Here is a 24042-nt window from a genome sequence, read left to right as displayed (position 1 = left end):
TAAAATCTTTATCGTTTAAAAACCATGTCTGAACCTTAAGTATAAATGTACTTGAGAAATTAAGCATTAGTAGTATTAATGAAGTATAGCAAGATATGTAAGATAATTGTAAAAATTTTAGAAAAAGAAAATGCAAAAATAAATAGAAAATATATTTATGTAATATTAATAAGTGACACATCACAAATACATGTAAATAATTAAATAAAATGGTGAACCTACTGACTCGTTGTTATTCTTAAGCTGTGGTTTTGATTACTAATTGACTGAGTTTCTTTTATTTTTTTGTGTCTCTGTCAGTATTCCAGCATCGTACATTCTGTTTTATACTTAAAATGATAAGTAGTCTTAGAGGTGGATTCTTTGTGTTTTAGTTGACTGTAGCCTCCCACATGTTTCTCTATGCTGTGTGTTTTTCTCACAGTGCTGTGTCTAGTTGGTTACTTTCGGCTTTACTTTGTGAGTTGTCTTTTCTGCTTTCCTTCGGTTTTGTTTTTCCATGTCCTGTGTTTTTAAAGTCTCGGTTTGCTTGTGTGCTCTGTTGTGTCACACTGTGTTCCAGCTCGCTTTGCTCCTAATGTGCTTCCTGCTGGCTTCTTGTGTGTTTAGTTAATGTGTAGTAATGGCATAAACAAATGCCATGTGTTTTGAAACTCTGTAACTAGACTTCATTGTTTTTTTTAATCCCCTCTCTCTCCTGCGGGTAGTTTATCCTTAAAGCTCGGGTCCTCTACCAGACCCTGGGAGTATGAAGGTGCGCTCTTCTAGGACTGTGTTCTTCTGAACAGAGGTCTGATATTGTTCCTGGGATCTGCTGGAGTTTCCCACTCTCACATACATTAATCACATAATTTCAGTTTCTGTGAGACACCTGCACAACTCTTCTGAGTTTCCTCAGTATCCACTCTTTTTTGCAGTGCATTTTCTCTGGTTTATTGGAGACTGAATTTGCTCCATGACTCTACAAGGACACTCCCGATAAAGCAGGTGCAAGCGACAGAGCAGCCCTTATAGAACTACACCATGTGACCTTGTCAAATAATGGAGTGAATTTTTTTTTTATACTTCTTTGCTACATTTATGAAGATGATTTTAACTTGTCATTAAACAGTTATGAAGATGATTTTAACTTGTCATTAAACAGTTTTATGAAGTTGTTATAGACATTATATACTAAGGTATGAAATAATCAAGTAATTATTTTGGGGGGAACTTTGTTGTACTTCCCTATCTAATTGCACTTCACGGATATTTGTTAGAAAAACTTTATGGTGTAAAACATTAAACCTTAAGTATGAAAATATCTCAAATTATATATTTCAGTATTCAAAAAGAATTGCTTAACATAGTAATATATTTAAGATAAAAAATACATAAATCAGTGGTAAAATAGCTCATATATATTTCTATAATGTCCATTCCACATTACTAATACCTGCAAATAAGTGAACAAACCAATCCTAAAAATATTTGCATAAATCTATCCATGTATTTATCGTTATATAAACTCAACTTTTCCTGTGTCCGTTTAGAAGCACATTAGATGGTGCAAAGGAATGTATAGCCAGTACTGAAATAAATACTAATACTAGATGTGACTCTTAAATTTAAGTCGGAGTTTTACTTGCTTTTGATCAGTTTGTGCAATCTGAATTCCCTTGAAGTATTTAATTACAACAACAGAGCTGATTGATCTGTTTTCCTATGTTTGCACCTGATTTTAATGCAGCACACAAACCTGTTTTAGAGCGTGGGGCGTAGCGTGGCATCAGGGTACACTCAGGAGGAGGAGGAATTCTGCTGTGCCAATGTGCTGCAGCCTCGGTGTCAGTTATGTTTGAGATGTTTATATAAATGCTTTATATCACAGGACACTCGTCACTCACGCTCTTTATACTTGTGATTCTTTCCTTGTTCTTTCTGAACACCGGCGTCCGGGCTGTGATGGAGCGCTGGCGGGGCAGAGTGGCTTTGGTGACCGGAGCCTCGGTCGGGATTGGGGCGGCTATAGCTGTAGAGCTGGCACGGCTCGGAATGAAAGTGGTGGGCTGCGCCAGGGACGTCGGAAAAATACAGGTTTGCAGTTTCTGCGGGGAGTAATTTAATGTAAAGTGACTCTGTCACGAAGTATTGGTTGATATCTAATGCTATGAGGATCATTTTTCAGCAGAGTTAGATGTATTTTTCTCATAAACCTATGTGTTGATTGTGCAATTCACAGTTTGTGTCACACCTCAAAACCACAGAAATGTAGAAAATGTCTTTGGCAGGCATCACTGCATAATCATGTGCCTGCTGTATAGTATACTCTTTGTGAGCTGTTCACAAAGAGCCTCAAGCAAAAATTTATTTGTATTGCACTGCTGCACGTAAGTATTTGAACACTTGGAAATCAGCAAGAATTCTGAATGGTGACCTCATTCATCCTGTCCCCTTAGCAGAAAAGCATGATGTTTCCACCCCCAAATCTTCACAGTAGGGATGGTGTTCTTGGGATGCAACTCATCCTTCTTTTTCCTCTGCAAGTGAAGTTTAGACCAAAAAGTTCTATTTTGGTCTCATCTGACCACATGACTTTCTCCCACACCTCCTCTGGATCATCCAGATCGTCACTGTCAAACTTCAGACGGGCCTGGACATGTGATGACTTGAGCAGGGTAACCTTCCGTGCAATGCATGATTTGAGACCACGTGTTCTACTGACAGTGACCTCTAAAACTGTGGTCCCAGCTCTCTTCATTACATTAACCAGCTCCTCCTGTGTAGTTGAGGGCTGATTCCTCACCTTTCTTATCATCAGTGATACCCCATGAAGTGAGATCTTGTATGGAGGCCCAGTCCAAGGGAGACAGTCGTCTTTAGCCTCTTCCGTTTTCTAACAATTGCTGCTTGGCAATTGCCCCGTAGCCCTTTCCTGCCTTGTGGAGGTCCACAATTTTATCTCTGATTTCTTTTGACAGCTCTGTGGTCTTGCCCATGGAGGCAGTTGGAGTCTGACTGGCTGTAGGGTGGACAGGTGTCTTTAAAAAGCTCAGACAGGTGCTACTAATTTAGATTAATAAGTGGAGTAGACGTGGACTTTTTAAAGGCATAGTAACAGGTCTTTGAGAGCCAGAATTCTTGCTTCTTTGAAAATCATACAATGTGATTTCCTGAATTGTGTTTTAAATGCTGTATCTCACGGAGGGAATGCACCTACAATGTGAATATCAGACCACTCCATGATTTCTAAGTGGGAGAACTTGCAAAATCGCAGGGTTTTCAAATACTTATGTTCCTCACTGTAAATGTTTAAATGGTAGATTGAAACACAGAGCAAACACACAAAGGGAATCCTGAAGTTTGTCATCTTTTCAGACAGAATATGACGGCAGCTTTATGTTAAAACGGCAGCTTTTTTTTCCCTTTAAGACTTTGGTTAATGATTCTTCAGTTGACTTCAATCTGTAAACTTAGAGGTGATATGCAAAGTGAAAACTTAAATCTACTTATTTACACTAAGTTTATATAAATCTAAATTGTGAACGATTTTTACATACATTAAACACACATGGGATTCTGAAGTCTGTTTTTGTTTCCTGCTTGGTTTCAGAAACTGGCAGCAGAGTGTCAGAGTGCCGGCCACTCTGGTGTTCTGGTGCCTTTCAAGTGTGATTTGACCAACGAGGAGGAGATTCTGTCCATGTTTGCAGCGATCAAAGAGCAGCACAGAGGCGTGGACGTGTGCATCAACAACGCCGGCTTGGCTCACCCAGAGCCGCTGCTAAGTGGCAAAACCAGCGGCTGGAAGAACATGATGGATGTAAGAGCTCAGTGTTATCTCCTGGATTGGTCTGCAGCGATGTTTGTGATTTCTTTCAAAGTAACATCAAGGGTGTCCCAGCAGAACAATACATTAAAATAATAAATGTAACCTATCAGTGCTTTTAATGTTGCACCTGAGTAAGAATTAACACTGTGGGTTAATTTACACTTGTGCACAAGAAGAAATGATTAAATGTAAAGTTTTTTTTCTTCTTCTCGGTCTCTTGCAGGTGAACGTTTTTGGATTGAGTATCTGCGCGCGTGAAGCATATCAGTCAATGAAAGAGAGACATGTTGACGATGGGCACATCATAAACATAAACAGGTGCATTTTTATTTGCTGATGTACAATGACGAGCCCGCATGTCGCATACACTGTTGGTTTCATCTACACATAGTTATAATACAACATTCCTGCTACATTAACAATGATAGAAAAACTTACTGTTACGGTTTTAGAATCTTGAAGAGATGCATCCAAATGCAGGATGCAGAGAGGCAGAGGGCAGGAACCAAAGATGCCTCATTTATTCTTAGCCAGCACACAGTCCATAAGAAAAAGTGTCAGGGATAAGAGCTGAGCTAAATCAGAAAAAAGTGATTTAGTTAATCTGTTGATTTATTAAATGATAACTATACCTGAGAAATATGAAAGAAAGCAAAATCTAAGCTGATGATAAAATCACAGAAAACCAAACAGGAATTATGGCTAGAAAATGAAACCCTGAAGGACCAACAACAGAACAGTAAACAGCCAAGAGAATCCAAAAACCTCTTGGCCCACATGGAACACACAGAAAAAATGTCTGCGCTGGAAAAGGTGCACAGCTCAGGAATTATCATTATCAAATCATCAAAACAAAATGATTGTTACAGACCTGATACAGCTCTGTGGTGGGCCACAGATTTTCTTGAATCAATCAGACATGGCTTTAAAGGAATAACTTAAAGATCAATACATGTTGTTTAATGCCCATCTGTGTAAAAACTAACAAATTGCCTGCTGTTTTAGTGTATGTGGACATCATGTGATTCCCCTTGCTGATGCACATTTCTACACCGCCACCAAGTTTGCTGTAACCGCTCTGACTGAGGGCTTAAGGCAGGAGCTCCGTGCAGAAAACACCCATATCCGAGCCACAGTAAGGCTTTAAAACATTGTAACCAGCTCCAAGGCTGCCTTTACCACCAATATAAGCTTCTATGACACACATGCACAATGCTTCCTGAAGTTCTTTTCAGTATCTACTCTTTTGCAGAGCATTTCTCCCAGCTTAGTGAAGACTGAATTTCCTTTGCGGCTCTATAGCAACAATCCAGATATAAAAGCCAGAGTTTTCTCTGCATATAAGGTAAGATTATTATTTCGGCAGTTCATGTACTATTTAGATGATTACTCGGATTAAAAAAAATAATATTTTCATTTCTCTTGCAGCCTTTGGAAGCAAAAGACGTTGTCAACGCTGTTATATACGTGCTCGGTGCCCCTCCTCATGTTCTGGTTTGTGATTTACTGTTGTTTTCATTTTCTTTTAATTGTGACTTATTTAACTTTTTTTGTTTTCTTGTATTATGTGGTGTTATAAAAAGGTAACATTAACATAACTTTTCTTTCAGATTGGAGAGGTTCAGATGTTAGCAACAGAGCAGAAGTCTTAGAGTTGCACCACGAGACGCTCCTGAATTAATAAGACCAATTCTTCTCCTTTATGAAACTGACGACCAGCATTGGGTGTAACATGCTGCTGTAATCAGATTACGGTACATTTTTCAGTAATACAACACAGTTGTAACAATTATAGCACTACTGGCCTTTTAAAGGTTCTTCCAATCATCTGGAGGATGGCCAAATAGAAAGAAAAAACTGTTAATCATGTCTTGCTGTTGCTCTATAACCAGCTGATTTTAGTTCGTGTGTAAGCAGCAGGAAAATTGTAAAATGGGAATCAACTTCTGAGGAGTAAAAATAAGGACATTACTTGTATTTCTTGTTTTGCATGAATTGACAAGAGCACAATGGTAAAAGCACAAACTGCATCCATGATGGAAGCAACTGCATTATACAACTAACTCAACATTAGCTCTTTGCAAATATCTGCACACACACCATGCAAACACAAGGCTAGTTAAAAGCCCAGAGAGATATTAAAGCTGAGTATATGCTAACCCCTGCCCAGCAGCCAGAGCCTCATCTTAAACATCTAACAAATGCAGTGATGAGGTTGGAGGTTCCATTTCTACCCACTCTACCTGTTTCTACAGTGTAATCACAGTGGCAGTCTTTTTTTAAACAGTGTTAGAGCTGGTTTTCAGCGTTTAGAATTAAACGCTAAAAGAAATGCGTATCCACGTAAGTTAGGGATTTGTGTCAGTGTGTGGGGCTATAGCTTAAGGTCATGTTGTTCTTGCTAATTATATGATAGTGTACTTCAGGGAATCTTACAGAGTAGCATCTCACAGGTAATGTGAGTAATGACTGAAACACAGGGGACAGTTTATGATCTGGTCCTTATATAACTTTATGATGTTTGTTCTGAATAATTTCACTAACTTATCTAATAAAATGGTGTTCAAGGAAACTTTGTTGCACTCTGTTATTTTTTTTATTAGAAAATTATGTATCTACATAATTATTATGTATTATTTAAAGGAAATTAAATTTATACATTGTATGGCACAGAAAGGGCTGAAAAATAGCTGAAATATTTGGATACCATTAATGAATAACATACTACTAATACATGTGAAAGTAAATGTAAAAAGTCCTGAGAATGTTAATGTTATGTTATGTTATTTAAACATATTGAATTTCCCAGAACACACAAACTGAGTGAAGTGACAGAAATGTCTATGTGGCGGCCACAGTAAGAGCTGTTTGAATTCAAAGGGGCGTTCCTCCTTTGGCATTTGATCCATGGCATCCTTTATGAAACGAGAGAAGATAAAGCCATCAACACTCGTTCATGAAAATGATCAACATAATTAACTGCTGTAATAAAATATAAATTTTGTTAAAGTGTTGCCTGAAAAACAATCACCAGCCACTTTATTAGATACAGCTTGCTATTACAAAGTTGGACCCCTTTTGCCTTCAGATCGGCTTAAACTCTAAATGGCAGAGTCAACAAGGTGCTGGAAACACTCCTACTAAGATTTTGGTCACACAGTTGCTGCAGATTTTTTAGATGCACATCCGTAATGTGAATCTTTTAAGTTCCCACATCCCGTTGGATTGAAATCTGGTGACTCTGGACTTCATTTGAGTGCAGCGAAGTCAAAACAGAAAATTACCAGGACATTTTCTGTTTTTCTACGTAATTCTTTTTTACAGCGTGGTTTAAATATTAATTCGATTTTATATTTGTTTTTATACTCTGTCACACTCTGCTGACATTTGTGAGCTACTAGACCTTAATGAGCGATTTCTTTAACATATCACTGACCCCATCTAGGAAGCATAATCTGTTGTGAATCCATTTAATCCGCTTTTGTGCACATGACAGTAACCATGGTGCCCTGAAGAGATGGCAACAACAAGACAACCCCTGTAAATGAAATGGTTTTGCAAACAGTTTTACCAGAGGCCATTGCTCTCTTCTGATCCCTCCTGGATGATTTTTCTCTAGTTTTGCTTTTTGCTTGTGTATTTGTCACTGTTGGGAGCATGAGACAGCAAATCCTGTCCATTCAGGTTAGACAGATTTAGCCCAGCTCCCTCAGGTTGCTGCACCCATACATGCACAGTCTCAACAGTGTTATAGAGAATATCTTTGCTGTTCTGCTAATTTAGCAGTACCATGATAAATGGTATGCATGGGCATGACTGACTGTGTTGTTTTACAAAAAAATAAAAAGGAAAATACGAATCTTAATCTTCAGTGTCAAAGAGCAGATCAATTATATCTTTGTCAGCTAAAGTCAGCTAAAGTAATCTGAATAACTGATATCTGACATGTCCAGTTTATATATGAAGAAACCTTTTCTTCTTAAAGTCAGAATAGATTGGTGTCCCAAGCAATAGAAATGCCTTATAAACCAGTATTGACCACATGAAGAATCTGGCAGTAAACACAACCCTGATGAAATAACATAAGTTCAATAAGTAACGATCATTTAAATAATAAGATAAGATAAGATAACCTTTATTAGTCCCACACGTGGGAAATTTGTTTTGTCACAGCAGGAAGTGGACAGTGCAAAAGTTATGAGGCAAAAATTAGAATACAATAAGAATAAATACAGTACACAACTGTACAGAATAGAATAAAATAAAATACTATATACAGTAGAATAAAATAAAATAAATATACAATAAGATAAAAATAGAATACAAATACAAATACTATATACAACTGAGTAAAAATACAACGATGACAGAAAGGATTATTGCACTTAGTATTATTGCATATGTATGGATGTGTGTGCTTGATCAGTTAAAGTCTTTATTATGGAGTCTGACAGCAGTGGGGAGGAAAGACCTGCGAAATCTCTCCGTCCCACACCGTGGGTGCCGCAGTCTCCCACTGAAGGAGCTGCTCAGTGCTGTCACAGTCTGCTGCATGGGGTGGGAGATGTTGTCCATCAGGGATGACAGCTTAGCCGCCGTTCTCCTGTCACTCATCACCTCCACTGGGTCTAGAGGGCATCCTAGAACAGAGCTGGCCCTTCGGATCACCCTGTTCAGTCTCTTCCTGTCCCCAGCAGAGATGCTGCCGCCCCAGCAGACCACGCCATAAAAGATAGCAGAAGCCACAACAGAGTCATAGAATTTCTTCAGGAGTGGGCCCTCCACTCCAAACGACCTGAGTCTCCGCAGCAGGTACAACCTGCTCTGCCCTTTCCTGTAGAGGGCGTCTGAGTTATGAGTCCAGTCCAGTCTATTGTTCAGATGAACACCAAGGTACCTGTAGCTGTCCACAGCCTCAATGTCCATACCTTGGATGTTCAGTGGTTGCAGTGGAGAATGCTTGTGCCTGCGGAAGTCTACCACCAGCTCCTTGGTTTTACTGGCGTTGATCTGGAGGTAGTTCAGCTGGCACCAGTCCACAAAGTCTTGGGTCAGACCTCTGTACTCCTTGTCGTCCCCATCAGTGATGAGGCCGACTATTGCAGAGTCATCAGAGAACTTCTGCAGGAAGCACTGGGTGGAATTGTGGGAGAAGTCTGCAGTGTAGATGGTGAAGAGGAACGGAGCCAGAACCGTTCCCTGTGGGGCCCCCGTACTGCAGACGACCCTGTCCGACACACAGCCCTGAGTCCTCACATACTGTGGTCGGTCGGTGAGGTAGTCCAGGATCCAGGTAGTGAGGTGATGGTCCACGCCAGAGTTCACCAGCTTGTCCTTTAGAACCGAGGGAAGAATGGTGTTGAAGGCACTGGAGAAATCAAAGAACATGATTCTCACAGTGCTTCCAGCGGTCTCCAGGTGAGCGAGGGAACGATGTAGGAGGTGAATGACGGCATCATCCGCTCCAATGCCAGGCTGGTAGGCAAACTGAAGTGGGTCCAGTGATGAGCTTATTAGGCGCCGAAGCTGAGCCAGGACCAACCGCTCCAGGGTCTTCATCAGGTGGGATGTCAGAGCCACCGGCCTGTAGCTGTTGAGGTCCTTGGGGCGTGAAGTCTTTGGCACTGGTACAACACAGGAGGTTTTCCAGAGCTGTGGGACTCTTCCCAACCTCAGGCTCAGGTTGAAGAGGTGCTCCATCACCCCACACAGTTGGTCCGCGCAGGACCTGACGACCCTCGAGCTGATGCCATCTGGACCCGCTGCCTTCTTGCCATTAATCCTCCTCAGTTCCCTCCTAACCTGGGTGGTTGAGAGAGACAGGCTGGAGCCTTGTGTTGAGTGTGTATTGGATGCTGTTGTTGGGGGTGGGGGGGAGTGAGCAGGGTGAATAGAGGAGGTGTGAAGTGTCTGAGGTGGAACAGCAGCAGTGGGGGTGGGTGAGTCTGCAGCCGATGTTGCAGACTGCCTCATGGCTGAGTCAAATCTGTTGAAGAAATGATTCAGTTCATTTGCCCATCTCACATCCCTCCCAGGCAGAGAGTTCTGCTGTTTGTGGCCCGAGATGGTTCTGAGGCCTCTCCAGACTTCACCAACGTTGTTTTGTTGAAGCTGGTTCTCCATCTTCTGCCTGTAGCGCTCCTTCCCATTCCTTATCAGTCCCCTCAGCTCTCTCTGCACCCTTTTCAACTCCTCTTTGTCTCTGGATTTGAAGGCCCTCCTCTTCTGCTTGAGGACGGTTTTAATTTCTGGGGTAATCCAAGGTTTGTTGTTGGAGAAACACCGTACAGTCCTGGTAGGTACAGTGTTATCCACACAGAAGTTTATATAGTCAGTAATGCATGTAGTAAGGCTGTCGATGTCCTCACCGTGGTCATCACAAATCACCTCCCACACAGTCGACTCAAAACAATCCTTAAGAGCCTCCTCGCTCTCCTCTGACCATCTCTGTACTGTGCGGGTGGCTGGTGGCTCCCTGCGCACTAAGGGCTCATACACAGGGACAAGGTGCACCAGGTTGTGATCAGATCTGTCCAGGGGAGGGAGAGGTGATGAACTGTATGCCTCTTCTGCATTGGCATACAGTAAGTCCAGTGTTTTATTGACTCTGGTTGGGCAGGTCACATACTGGGTGAAGGTGGGCAGTGTGGAGTCCAGTGAGGCATGATTGAAGTCCCCTGATATTATGAGAAGGGCTCTCGGTGATTGTGTTTGCAGTCTGCTGACCACAGAGTGGAGAGAGTCACAGGCTGCATCCGCGTTGGCCGAGGGGGGGACATACGCTGTTATCGCGATAACATGCGAGAACTCCCGGGGCAGGTAGTACGGACGCATGCTAACGGCTAACAGCTCAATGTCTCTGCTGCAGAGTTGCTCTTTTACAGTGATGTGCCCAGGGTTACACCATCTGTCGTTCACAAAAACTGCCAGTCCCCCTCCTTTCCTCTTACCGCTGTCTCTGGTCCTGTCCGCTCGCAGCAGCTGGAATCCCGGTAGTGTCACGCTTGTGTCCGGAGTTAGCGATGTTAGCCACGACTCCGTTAGCATCATGATGCTACATTGCCGGTGTTGTGCCAAAAAGTGATTGTCTGCCAAAAACTGATTTCCAATGTTTCTGTGTATTTTTTTATGTGTAATATCTTTACGTATGTTCGTAAATAGACTTCGGTGAACAGGGTTTACAAAGGGGTTATATAGAGAATTAAAACAATATCTGTTTTTCAAGTATCTTTACAACTCTCTGCTATTGTACTTACATTATAACCAATCCGGTCCTTTATCCCTACTTAAAATATTTTTACAGAAATATTGTAATATTTGCTGCCATTTCTGCTGTCCTCTTGGCCAACTTACTCTTACAAAAGACATTTTTAATGTTAATGAGATTTTTTTTAACTGGATAAATAAAGGTTATATAAAAGTCACTGCCAAAAACTGATTGCGGCTTCTACCTTGTTACACGAATGTTGTTTGTGGCTCAAGATGACTTTATGTCATCCATGAGGGATGCATTTGACATATGTTTCACATATTATAGCCCAACAAGTTACTTATAGCAGTTTAAATACGAGCAATCAGTTTTTGGCAAATACCGGAAATCAGTTTTTGGCAGACAATCACTTTTTGGCACAACACCGGTACTCCCTCTGTGACCAGGTTAGCGACATGAGCTCATCCATCTTATTGGGCAAAGATCTTACGTTTCCAATAATTACAGAAGGAAGAGATGGTCGATAACGTCTCCTTCTCGGGCGACGGCGCTCCTTCCCAGCACGACACCCCCGTCTTTTCCTCCTCAGCTCGCTGGGAATATCGGGTCTGTCCGCCGGCAGTACCGCTGCAGGACTCAGCGCTAACAGCTGATCCTTACTGTAAACAAAGGATCTCTGCTCTGGGTCCCCAGACACGGGTGAAAAAAGTAGAAATAAACTGAGAAAAACGACCAGGACTAGCACAAAACGGTAGAACATGGTTGCAGAGTCTAATTACTAATACGTTAGTTATAAAAAAAAATTACGAGAAAAGGAATTGAACGTGTATTAATGATGTACAGAATTCAGATAGAGGTAACTGGCAGTTAGAGTCCAATGGCCCATCACTTCTAAATACAAACAAAAGTAGTTGAATACTCAAATGCCCATAAAGAACCCATAACGTATAGCAAGTAACTTTAAACCATCTTAATCTAAACTACATAATAAAGACAATCCCACAACATAGCCCAGAGTTCATATAAGGTCTACAAATAAAAGTAGGTGCCCTGTTTTAAACACGTTGGAAGGGTACCTTTCACCCTTCTGATGAGAGGCCTCGGGCCGTGACACACGGAATGCTCTGCTTTTTTAGGATCATATATTAAGACCTAAAAAATAATAAGATTGTTTTAAAAATTCATTGCAGCCAGAAGGAAAAAAATCAAGGGAAAATGTTTGAACTAAGAATCAACCTTTTATACTACACTGCTTTAAAAACAAATACAATAAATACTGTGACTTCTGAGTGCTTTTCCAAGAAATGTTGGAAATGGAATGTTTTCCAAGAAGGAACCGACCAATAGGATTTTATACCCATTTATTACTTATCATCAACATGACCTGCTCAAGCGCAGGCCTCACTCAGGAGTGGGAGGGCCCACTCCTGAAGACCTTCTATGACTCTGTTGTGGCTTCTGCTATCTTTTATGGTGTGGTCTGCTGGGGCGGCAGCATCTCTGCTGGGGACAGGAAGAGACTGAACAGGGTGATCCAGTGGACCCAGTGGAGGTGGTGAGTGACAGGAGAACGGCGGCTAAGCTGTCATCCCTGTTGGACAACATCTCCCACCCCATGCAGCAGACTGTGACAGCACTGAGCAGCTCCTTCAGTGGGAGACTGCGGCACCCACGGTGTGGGACGGAGAGATTTCGCAGGTCTTTCCTCCCCACTGCTGTCAGACTCCATAATAAAGACTTTAACTGATCAAGCACACACATCCATACATATGCAATAATACTAAGTGCAATAATCCTTTCTGTCATCGTTGTATTTTTACTCAGTTGTATATAGAATTTGTATTTGTATTCTATTTTTATCTTATTGTATATTTATTTTATTTTATTCTACTGTATATAGTATTTTATTTTATTCTATTCTGTACAGTTGTGTACTGTATTTATTCTTATTGTATTCTAATTTTTGCCTCATAACTTTTGCACTGTCCACTTCCTGCTGTGACAAAACAAATTTCCCACGTGTGGGACTAATAAAGGTTATCTTATCTTATCTTATCTTATCTTATCTTATCTCAGGACTCTGGTGTGTTTGCGTCTGTTCATTGTGCTTGGAAATATTTCATCTGTGGAATAAAGAGTTTGGTTTCAGTCGTTTTTTAATCTGTTTGCTTCTCTGCTCTTGAACCTTCTGTGACAGGAAAACCCTTCTTAGAATGCTGGACAGTTATTAGTAGGAACCATCCAGGTTAACAAATTTGATTTAAAAAGAAACAAAATAATGACTTTAGAGGTCTTTTTTGTCTCTTAAATATTAAACTTAAACTGTTGTTACGCTGCATCTCTGTAGATGTATAGATTTAATCTCAGCATGCTCTAAGTGCCACGTCGGTGTCTGATTTTTAAGAGAGAAATATACTGGGCCAAGGGAAACCATGACAAAAATAAATAAATAGAGACTAGTGTACATTGCAAATGAAAGTGAAGCAACAGCTACGAACTGTTCTGTGGATTTCAAAGTGGCATTTACCTATGCAAATATGTGCAGGAAGAGCCGAAACAGACAGAAATAGTTTAATTTAATTTAATATTTTTGTTACATTTGTTACATGTTGCATTTTATCACTACAGAAAACTTTTTTCTCCTACAGTGTGAACATGACTTTAACGCAGCACACAGAACGGACAACCTTGGTCGTGTGTATACAGTACATCGACTCCTCATCGATGCATTACAGCTGACGCTCCGGGGTCATTCTGCGGCAGATTCTTCATACTTGTGGTGCTTTTCGTGCGTGTAGTAGGTTACCGGTGTCCGGGCTGTGATGGAGCGCTGGAGGGGCAGAGTGGCTCTGGTGACCGGAGCCTCGGCTGGGATTGGAGCGGCTGTGGCAGTAGAGCTGGTCCGGCTCGGAATGAAAGTAATGGGCTGCGCCAGGGACGTCGGAAAAATCCAGGTTTGTTTTGAAGTGAAAACTCAGTTTACGCATAGAGTAATTTAACCTCTATACAGGGCTGGACTGCGTCGGCAAATACCCGGTATGCTCTTATCTGGCATACCGGGTATTTGTGTATATAAGTGACTCGAGCAGAGAAGTAAATTGTGATGTTAAAGTTACCGTTTTGCATAACATTTCCAGCTGTGTCAGACTTACATAACATAGAGAGGCTGGCCAGCAGCCAGCACACCCTGTATTATAGCTCTGTAAATCAAACTCTGTGACTCTATTGTTAACAACTTACGCAAAAGAAAGAAAAAAAAATACTGTATTTTTTTTTTACTCTCATTACTCTCATTGATTTGCCTTTGTACAGTTCTTTTGATTTTCTTGTGTAAAGTGTACCGAATGTTCAGTTCACAGCAAGATAAAAATGTTTTTGTAGGTATCATCATATAATCACACTCCTCCATAATATAGTGATTATTAGGCCAATGAAATATGCCCATTGTGAGATGTTCACACTGGGAAGGTCCAGACAACACACACAAGGTAGTAGAACACCTAAACACAGACAAGCTGCTAAGATTCTTTTTGAAGTGAGAATAAGGATTTTAAATGATGGAACTGTGACTAGTAAAGGGAGGCAGCTGACTGATATGACGGAGAAGGAAGAAATGCGAATATCAGAAGAACAACTCACATTGAACTGTTTGGAGACAAAGTTAGAGATGCAAGGCTGAGAGGGTATGGAAATGTGCAGAGGAAGGATAGTGGATATTGTAGCGGTAGACTACTGTTCCCATAAGGCTGTGTGTGGGGGGAGCTTCCGGGTTACGAGTAAAGTTGGAACACATCACCCGAACACGCTGCGTCCAGTGTCATCATTTATACGTGGTGTCAGAAGTGCGAACGGCGGTCTCCACAGTTTTTTTTTCTTCTTCTTCTTTTTCGAGTACAGTACTATGGAAGCCCGTTTCCGCCACTAAAAAAAAAAAAAGCTAGTATCCATAACTCGAAATTTCGAGTTATTTTCTCGAAATTTCGAGTTATTTTCTCGAAATTTCGAGAAATATAACTCGAAATTTCGAGTTACTTTTCTCGAAATTTCGAGTTAGCTCTGCCAATCAAAAATATACGTGAATGAGGTCGCTTTCTTGTTACCCGGAAGCATATGGCGCAGGACCGCGCACTCAAAAACGGATCCCAACAAATTAAAGTATGTTTGCTGATAGTAACACCATGTGATTCAGCTAATAACACAGGGATTTCATCATTTGTGAAGCCAGGCTGAAAACACTCAGCAATCTGTGCATTCACGACTGGATGTAATACCGGTAGCTTAGCTGTAGCATTTGTAGCTGAGGGCTTCAGCTTCCGGGTAACATGGAAATGACGTCATTCACGTAGATTACTGATTGGCAGCGCTAACTCGAAATTTCAAGTTGCTTTTCTCAAAATTTTGAGTTAATATGTCGAAATTTCGAGATAATAACTCGAAATTTTGAGTTATGGATCCTTTTTTTTTTTTTTTTAGTGGCGGAAACGGGCTTCCATACAGTACGGTGCAGTTAACTGCGAGAGAAGTTTTCGCATCGATAACCCGAACAAGACCGGCAAGCAGGTGAAGCGTGGCCGAGGCTGTGACCGGCGCTAGCAACAGGGCGCGTGCGCGCGCGCGGTCGAGCACGAGCTTCACATGTCGGAAGGAGGAGACGAGGTCGGCGCACCGGAAAGCTTGGATTCTGAACGCGAGGAAGCCAGGGATCCACACGTCACGATGGCGACCACGGTACAAATAACACCCCCAGAAACATTTGACTTTTCTCATCCTGCCGAATGGCCAAAGTGGATCAGAAGGTTCGAAAGATTTCGCATTGCAACTGCTCTTGATAACAAATCAGACGAGTATCAAGTTAATGCACTCCTGTACGCTATGGGAGACGCTGCTGATGATGTTTTGGCAGTTTTACCACTGTGCGATGCAGATAAAAAGAAATATGCAACTGTCAAAGAGGCATTTGACAAACCTTACGTAGGAAAACACAACGTAATTTTTGAAAGAGCACAGTTTAACTCCAGACGGCAACAGGAAGGGGAAAGTACAGAGTCGTTCATCACTGCTGTGCACAAACTTGCAGAAAATTGTGCATTTGGAGCACTCAAAGACGAACTCATAAGGGACAGAATTGTAGTTGGCATAAAAGACAAAAGACTGTCCGAGCTGCTGCAAATGGACTCAGAGTTGACTCTTGCTAAAGCCATTGAGAAAGTTAGGCAGAGCGAAACGGTAAAGAAACAACAATCAATACTTCACAGCAGCGCGGCAGTGGAGAAAACACTGAACATGGACACAATACGGACAAATACAACACGCGGGAAAACGCAGACGTGGCAGAAGAAGGAACAAAAGCCAATCAAACAAAGTGGAAAGGAATGTGGCCGCTGTGGTCGCAAGAACAAACACTCATGGAAAGAATGTCCAGCCAAAGAGGTACAGTGTCGAAAATGTCAGAAAAAAGGGCACTTTGCTGCGGTCTGTCGCAGTAGTGAAGCTACAGCACTACGCGAAGTGACAGAAAATCAGAAAGATGCAGACAGCGAGGATTGTGTGTTCTTGGGTGAAGTAGAGACTGGGAGGTCACAGCCCTGGGTGCAAAAGGTCAAGTTAAATGGGGAAAATGTATATTTTAAACTTGACACAGGGGCGGATGTTACATCTATTCCAGAGGGTTTGTACAGTCCAGACAGGGATGGTAAGCTGCAGAGACCCAGAAAGAAGTTACTAGGGCCGGGCAGTAACCCACTTAATGTTAAAGGCTGCTTCGAGGCACAGCTAGCAGTAAAAGGGCGCAGTGTTTCTCAAGACGTCTACCTTGTGTCAGGTCTAGTACAGCCACTGCTAAGCAGGTCAGCGTGTGAGGCTCTGGGTCTTGTGTACAGAGTAAGCACAGTAGAGGAATCGGTGACAGACTTCAGGGCAGCATACCCAGACGTTTTTAAAGGTTTAGGCGTGCTGAGGGAGCCTTATCACATTGAGATAGAGCAAGGAGCTGTACCAATAGCCCTATCTGCCCCAAGACGTGTTCCTCTTCCCCTCAGAGATGCAGTGAGAAATGAGCTGCACAGAATGGAAGAAATGGGTGTTATCTCCAAAGTCACTGAGCCTACAGAGTGGTGTTCTGGCATGGTAGTGGTCCCCAGACCAGCAGGAAAGCCCCCCAGAATATGTGTGGACCTCACACCCCTGAACACAGTAGTCAAAAGAGAAAGACACATCCTCCCAGCAGTAGATCAAACACTAGCGATGATGAAAGATGCTAAAGTGTTCACAAAGCTCGACGCCCGGTCTGGATTCTGGCAAATTCCGCTCACGCCAGAGTCAAGGCCACTCACTACCTTCATCACGCCTTTTGGAAGGTTTCAGTTCAACCGCCTTCCTTTTGGCATTGCATCGGCGCCGGAACATTTCCAAAGGCGAATGTCACAGATGCTGGAAGATTTTGAAGGGGTGATTTGTCACGCCGATGATGTGCTTGTATACGGCAGAGACAGGCAGGAGCACGACCAGAGGTTGCACTGTGTGCTCCAAATGTTTCATAAGGAGGGTCTCACTCTGAATGAGAAGTGTGAGTTTGCTAAAAGTCAAATAATCTTTGTGGGACACAAAGTGTCAGCAACAGGCATTGAGGCTGATCCCAACAAGATAACAGCAATCCAGCAGCTGCTGCAGCCTCAGAGTGTGGAAGATGTGCGCCGTCTCATGGGCATGGCCAACTATCTTGCCAAGTTTATGCCACAATTAGCCACAATCACCACATCATTAAAGGAACTGCTAAAAGACAGAAATGACTGGATATGGGCGGAGCCACAGGAAACAGCATTTAGGAGACTAAAAGGGATATTAAGCTCTCCAGAAGTGCTCGCTCAGTACTCCAACTCAGCAGATACACGAGTCGCTGCAGATGCATCGCCATACGGTGTCGGGGCTGTTCTCACTCAGAAACAGTCTGACAACTCCTGGCGACCGGTCACATATATCTCAAGAGGTCTCACAGACACAGAGAAACGCTACGCGCAGATAGAAAAGGAGGCACTAGCTGTAACGTGGGCGTGTGAACGACTGTCATCTTACCTCATGGGCTTACAGTTCACTCTAATCACAGATCACAAACCCCTGGTCCCTCTTCTGAGCACAAGAGGCCTGGATGACCTGCCTCCACGCATCCTGAGATTCCGCCTCAGGCTGCTGCGCTTTACTTTCACCATTGTCCATGTTCCAGGGAAAAACCTTGTCACTGCTGATGCTCTCTCACGAGCACCGCTGGCAGGGCCTCCTTCTGCTGGGGATCTTCAGCTGGAAAAAGAGGTGGAGGTTTTCGTGGACGGTGTAGTTTCCCATCTCCCAGCAACAGATAAAAGGCTGGAGGAGATTAAGTTGGCGCAGGAAATGGATGACCTGTGTAGAAAGGTGGTGTATCAATGTGGGACAGGCTGGCCAGAAAAAGGTAAACTAGATCCAGAGTTAAAGGGGTACTGGCAATACAGAATGGACTTCAATCTAGTCCATGGTCTTCTCATGAAAGGGGAGAGACTTGTGATACCACCTCAAATGAGAGCGGAGGTTTTGTCACGTTTGCATGAAGGCCACCAGGGCGTTTCAAAATGCAGGGCCAGAGCAAAAGAGTCTGTGTGGTGGCCGGGCATCTCAACCCAAATACGTCAAATGGTAGACAGGTGCGAAACATGTCAAAAACATAGGTTACAGTGCCGTGAACCAATGCTGGCAACTCCTGTTCCCGACCGCCCATGGCAAAAAGTCGGCATGGATCTGTTCGAGTGGTCAAAGAAACACTTCCTGCTGATTATTGATTTTTTCTCAAGGTACATTGAGATAGCTGAACTGAGACACACAACTGCAGAGGTCACTATTAATGCTGTAAAAGAAGCCTTTGCAAGACATGGTGTTGCCGAGACTGTGGTATCGGATAACGGGCCACAATTTTCATCAGAACAGTTCAAGCACTTTGCCAAAGAGTACCAGTTCGCACATGAAACGAGCAGCCCTAGGTACCCCCAAGCCAACGGGGAGGCAGAACGCGCTGTTCGTACCATTAAAGACTTGTGGAAAAAGGACTGTGACTACACCAGAGCACTGCTAGCATACAGGGCCACCCCACTGGAACATGGGCTCTCGCCGGCGCAGTTGCTTATGGGGAGACACCTGCGGACCACGCTGCCACAGGCTGTGGCAAAGCTGGTGCCAAGGTGGCCTGACCTACAGGCTTTTCGAAAAAAAGATGAGGAGGGGAGGCGTGAGCAGGCAAAACACTACAACCGCAGACATAGAGTCAGACCACTTCCGGAACTATCGTCAGGACAGAAAGTGTGGATTACCACGGAAGGAACTACCGGAGCAGTAGTTGGACCTGCCAGTGCTCCCAGATCCTATGTGGTAGAGACAGACAGGGGTTTTCTGAGGAGAAATAGGAGCCACCTCAGACCAACAGGGACTATTACCAGATCTGGTCGAGTGGTGAGACCTCCTGAAAGACTGGATGTGTAATTCTCTGAAGTTATCCATTCATGCCCTATTCAAAGCTGGGTTAAGCTGTCAGAGATGTTTACAATAATGTGTTTTGTTTAAATGTAAGTGAACAAATGAGGGATGTGTATAATTTTCATGTTTCATGATGTTCCCCATTTCTGTTCTAGTGAGCTGTTTGAGATGTTATGAAGTATGTCTTTAGCTAGAAGGAGGAGGTGTAGCGGTAGACTACTGTTCCCATAAGGCTGTGTGTGGGGGGAGCTTCCGGGTTACGAGTAAAGTTGGAACACATCACCCGAACACGCTGCGTCCAGTGTCATCATTTATACGGATATATAGGACAAAGGATATGGAATATAGAGTTCCAGGCAGAAAGTAAAGAAGAAGACCACAGAGAAGATTCATGGATGTAGTGAAGGTTAATTGGCATGACAGAAGAATATGCTAGAGTCAGATGATACGCTAAAAAGAAAATGCACTGTTAGTTATTGAGTTCTGATATCCAGAATGAAAACTCCAATCTACATATTTGCAGTAACTTTACAGCAAAGGCAAAGAGCAAACACCTGGGAAACACAGTGAAACAGGACAGCAAAACAGAACCCGACGCACACAGACTGAAGACTAGCAAAGTAAAACAGGAAATACACCGACTGAACTTACTGACACAGGCTCAAAAACACGGGCTTCACACAGAGACAAGCAAACATGAGGCACAGAACAAGAACAGAAACCATGAACTATAAACATAATATAACAGAGAACAATAATTCAAGGAATAAAACTTAAACCAAAACACTGGGTCACAGACCTAGGACTGTGGCAAAATAACATTTGAATGGCAAATTCATACACTTTAAAAACACATAATGGATTCTAAAGTCTGTCATCTTTTTCTTCTTGGTTTCAGAAACTGGCAGCAGAGTGTCAGAGTGCCGGTCATCCTGGTGTTTTGTTTCCTTTCAAGTGCGATTTGACCAAAGAGGAGGAGATTCTGGCCATGTTTGCAGCGATCAAAGAGCAGCACAAAGGTGTGGACGTGTGCATCAACAACGCTGGCTTATCTCATCCAGAACCTCTGCTAAGTGGCAAAACCAGCAGCTGGAAGAACATGATGGATGTAAGAGCTCACATCTTGGTTTGGTCTACGAATGTTGTAGTGTGTGATTTCTGTGGGTTTTTCTCTGTATCTATTCTTGTACGATCTACTGTACAATATAAAGCGCCTCGAGGCAACTGCTGTTGTGATTTGGTGCTATATAAATAAAATTGAATTGAATTGAATGTAAGATTCACATGAAGGTTTTCCCAACAGGTCATTAAAATGTAACAACATGATGCGTGTGGTCACCGATCAGTGGTCTTAATGCATTTTTGTACCCACTGTGTGTGAGATGCAATAAGTAGATGTGCCATTTGGAGGTGTTGATTCCAGATACATTTTCTTTGTTGTTTATTTCTCTTACAGGTGAACGTTCTTGCACTGAGCATCTGCACGCGTGAAGCTTATCAGTCAATGAAAGAGAGAAACGTGGACGATGGGCACATCATAAACATCAACAGGTGCAGTTTTATTTAATAATGCTTTGTGACGGGTATGCTTGTGAAATTGGTTTAATTATTAAACAAAGGCTATATCTTATAATCTTTATTAAACAGTCAGTCTCTGATTATGACAACACTACACAATGGACCTCACAGTGGACCTTTTGTTAAAGCTGGAGGGCAGGACTTTCCCTTACATTCAACCCAAACACGCCAATGCTCCCTATCTGTGCCATGGTACATAGCAACCTCCAGTATTAGCATCATTATGTTTATTTTACCATGAAGTCCCTTTTTATCAGAGTGACCTGGCAACCAAAGTGGTGCTATAAATTCTAATAAGTTAACAATGACTGGTTCACCTACGAAAGTCTAGGAAGCATCCATGAAAGTTGTCAACACTACACAGAAGACTGTTTTCACAGCAAACAATAGAAAAAGCAAAGAAGAGGGTAATAACAATGGCAATGGCTCTATCCCAATAACAAGGAGCAAATGATTATCTGTTGCATTCAAGCCAAAAAAAGGAAAGCAAACAATGCTGATTAAACCTGTCAGCACCAGGTATTTCTCTCTGGAAATTAAAAAAAAAACGCCAATGAGAAACTCCAAATCGTGTCTCTAAAAGAATAACCTACAGATGAGTGCATGTTGGTAAATGCTGACCAGGTTACGACTTCTTCTGAACTGTCTTCTGTTGCAGCTTGTGTGGGCATAGTGTGATCCCCCATGCTGATCTACATTTCTACACCGCCACAAAGTATGCTGTAACCGCACTGACGGAGGGCCTGAGGCAGGAGCTGCGTGCAGAAAAGAGCCATATCCGAGCCACAGTAAGGCTTTAAAAACACTGCACCCAGCTCCAAGACTGCCTTTAACACCAATATCAGCTTCTAAGAAACACATGCACAAAGTGTCTGAGACAGCAGTATTACCTGTTATAATATACACAAGGTGCTTCTTGAAATTCCTTCATTATCCAGAGAAACCCACCCGAGGGATTAATAAAGTTTTATCTCATCTTATCTTATCTTATCTTATCTTTTTTTTTTTTGCAGAGCATTTCTCCTGGTTTAGTGGAGACTGAATTTGCATCACGGTTCTACAAAGACAATCCAGATAAAGCAGCTGGTGCATACTCTGCATATAAGGTAACATTATTATTCGTACTGTTCGTGTACTGCTGATATGGTTACTCAGATACAACTATTAACCATTTTTCACTTCTCTGACAGCCTCTGGAAGCAATAGATGTTGCCAATGCTGTTACCTACGTGCTCAGAGCTCCTCCTCATGTTCAGGTGACTTTCTCTAATTTTAATGCTTTTTTTATTCTGACTTATTGTTTTTCCTCATCTACTATTTAATTGTCAATACTTTGTGTATAATAATATATAAGAACATCTTTCTTTCAGATTGGAGATGTTCTGATGAAAGGCACTGAGCAAGCTTAGGTTTGACCTACATGATTCCCCCTGAATGAACCTACTTTGCTTTACTTTACTTTACTTTACTTTACTTTACTTTAATTTACTACATTTATAAACAGTTTGGTTTATTATGTTTGTACTGAAAATTTTCACTGATGTATAAAATAAAATGATGGTGGGGGGCTTGTTGAGTGTTCTTATTTTACTGAAGGAGACCTGATATAAACAACAGTTTATGGTAGAAAACATTTAATTGTCATTTTAACATTATCTCAAAAATATATTTCACTCTGCCAACAATAGTATTAAAATGTAAAGTTAATATATAATACCTGACTAATACACGGGAAAGTAAAGTCCTGAGAATATTAGTTAACAGAGTTACTTAAACATATTGAATGTCTCAGAATACACAGAATGTCTGATGTGCTCAGTGAAGCTTTTCACAAAAAAGCTAAATAAAATCCTAATAACTAAAGTAACATATTTTGAATATTGTTGTTAGAGATTTAGTAACTTGCTAAATGACCCATGCACTGATGATTTGTGTCATAATGCAATTATAATGCAATAAAGCTCCTAACTTCAATTAATGACATTTTTGAAGTGTCTCATAGTTACACAGTTACACATCTACAATATGAATCACTGTACTGAGTGTTCAACAATATATATGAAATATAATTGGTTAAAAATACATTTGGCACAGTTCAAATATTAGAAAATGAGTAAACGCTTACCTGATGAATTCACAGAGATCTCTGGGGTACAGTAAGGGTTTCATATGTATTTTAAAATTCATTTAGCATTAAGATTTCAATCTTCACCATAATGATGATTCAGATAAAAATAAACATTTCTTCCCCATGAACATCACTTCAGCTCTTCAGTGGTCCATTTGACTGTTTTTTGAACCTCCGTTAGAGACACCTTGTTGACCTCTCATTCATCCAAGCTCCGTCTCTCATGATGTCCTTCTGCACATCAGTTAACCAATTAACGTCCTTCCCTGATTTTGGCTTCCACAGGGGTCTTTCTCTACATCCACCCTTGATTTTCAGTTATAAGGCAGATCGTTAATATGCTGCGATTTGCATGTTTTTAATAATTTTTTTATTGTGTTTTAAATGATTGTGTTGCATGGGTTTGGTTTCAGTTTTGTTAAAGTTTTGTTTTGTGGTGTAAATTCTTACTGTTTTATTTATTTCATGTTTTTGGGAGAATATTCTGACTAATCATGTTTCCCTAACCAGATTGTCTGATTGACTTGAGTCCTGTTGGTATGGGTTGCCCTAGGTCAATTAGCAGTTATGGTGTGGAGTTTGTTAATTAAGGAGGCCTGTACAGAACCAGGGGAGCCAAGATATTTGGAGAGATGTGCTGAGTACTGAAAGGAGGGGGCTCCAGATATGAGAGGCCACGAGTTGGGGCTCTGCAGAGCTTGGAACTGGACAGAAGAGCCCAAGAGCGGACACTGTGGAAATCGAGGTGGGTCTGATTGGATATGGAGTTTGAAAATAGAAGCTAAACTTGGAGTTGCCGCCATTGCCTGCTGAATGCCG

General features: G+C 41.9%; 2 protein-coding genes across 2 annotated transcripts; both read left to right on the top strand.

Annotated features, from left to right (window-relative positions):
• Positions 1 to 76: 76 nt before the first annotated feature.
• LOC146654390 (dehydrogenase/reductase SDR family member 11-like) lies at positions 77 to 6304 on the top strand. Its single transcript, XM_085379440.1, has 7 exons — positions 77 to 2076; positions 3593 to 3802; positions 4035 to 4129; positions 4817 to 4946; positions 5064 to 5156; positions 5240 to 5305; positions 5422 to 6304. Exons 1-7 carry the CDS (start codon positions 1855 to 1857, stop codon positions 5461 to 5463), a joined length of 858 nt encoding a protein of 285 aa, XP_085235566.1. The 5' UTR covers positions 77 to 1854; the 3' UTR covers positions 5464 to 6304.
• Positions 6305 to 13825: 7521 nt separating this feature from the next.
• On the top strand, positions 13826 to 23057 carry LOC146654389 (dehydrogenase/reductase SDR family member 11-like). The gene is made up of 7 exons (XM_085379599.1): positions 13826 to 13975; positions 20416 to 20625; positions 20974 to 21068; positions 21754 to 21883; positions 22109 to 22201; positions 22286 to 22351; positions 22466 to 23057. The coding sequence occupies exons 1-7, from the start codon at positions 13844 to 13846 to the stop codon at positions 22502 to 22504; spliced, it is 765 nt and encodes a 254-aa protein (XP_085235725.1). The 5' UTR covers positions 13826 to 13843; the 3' UTR covers positions 22505 to 23057.
• The last annotated feature ends 985 nt before the right edge of the window (positions 23058 to 24042 follow it).

The sequence above is a fragment of the Rhamphochromis longiceps genome, linkage group LG14 (genome assembly GCF_057381845.1).
Source record: "Rhamphochromis longiceps isolate RC_006_pf linkage group LG14, R_longiceps_female_GT1.1, whole genome shotgun sequence".
Classification (NCBI taxonomy): domain Eukaryota; kingdom Metazoa; phylum Chordata; class Actinopteri; order Cichliformes; family Cichlidae; genus Rhamphochromis; species Rhamphochromis longiceps.
Note: the sequence above shows the minus strand (reverse complement) of the source record. Positions and strands in the feature narration are given on the sequence as shown.

Bases quoted from the DNA above. Each gene is read 5' to 3' on its own strand.
- LOC146654389 (XM_085379599.1), top strand. From the start codon at position 13,844: ATGGAGCGCTGGAGGGGCAGAGTGGCTCTGGTGACCGGAGCCTCGGCT. The intron at 21,884-22,108 runs GTAAGGCTTTAA...TTTTTTTTGCAG, and splicing joins AGAGCCATATCCGAGCCACA to AGCATTTCTCCTGGTTTAGT. The intron at 22,352-22,465 runs GTGACTTTCTCT...TCTTTCTTTCAG, and splicing joins GAGCTCCTCCTCATGTTCAG to ATTGGAGATGTTCTGATGAA.
- LOC146654390 (XM_085379440.1), top strand. From the start codon at position 1,855: ATGCTTTATATCACAGGACACTCGTCACTCACGCTCTTTATACTTGTG. The intron at 2,077-3,592 runs GTTTGCAGTTTC...GCTTGGTTTCAG, and splicing joins GGGACGTCGGAAAAATACAG to AAACTGGCAGCAGAGTGTCA. The intron at 5,157-5,239 runs GTAAGATTATTA...TTTCTCTTGCAG, and splicing joins GAGTTTTCTCTGCATATAAG to CCTTTGGAAGCAAAAGACGT.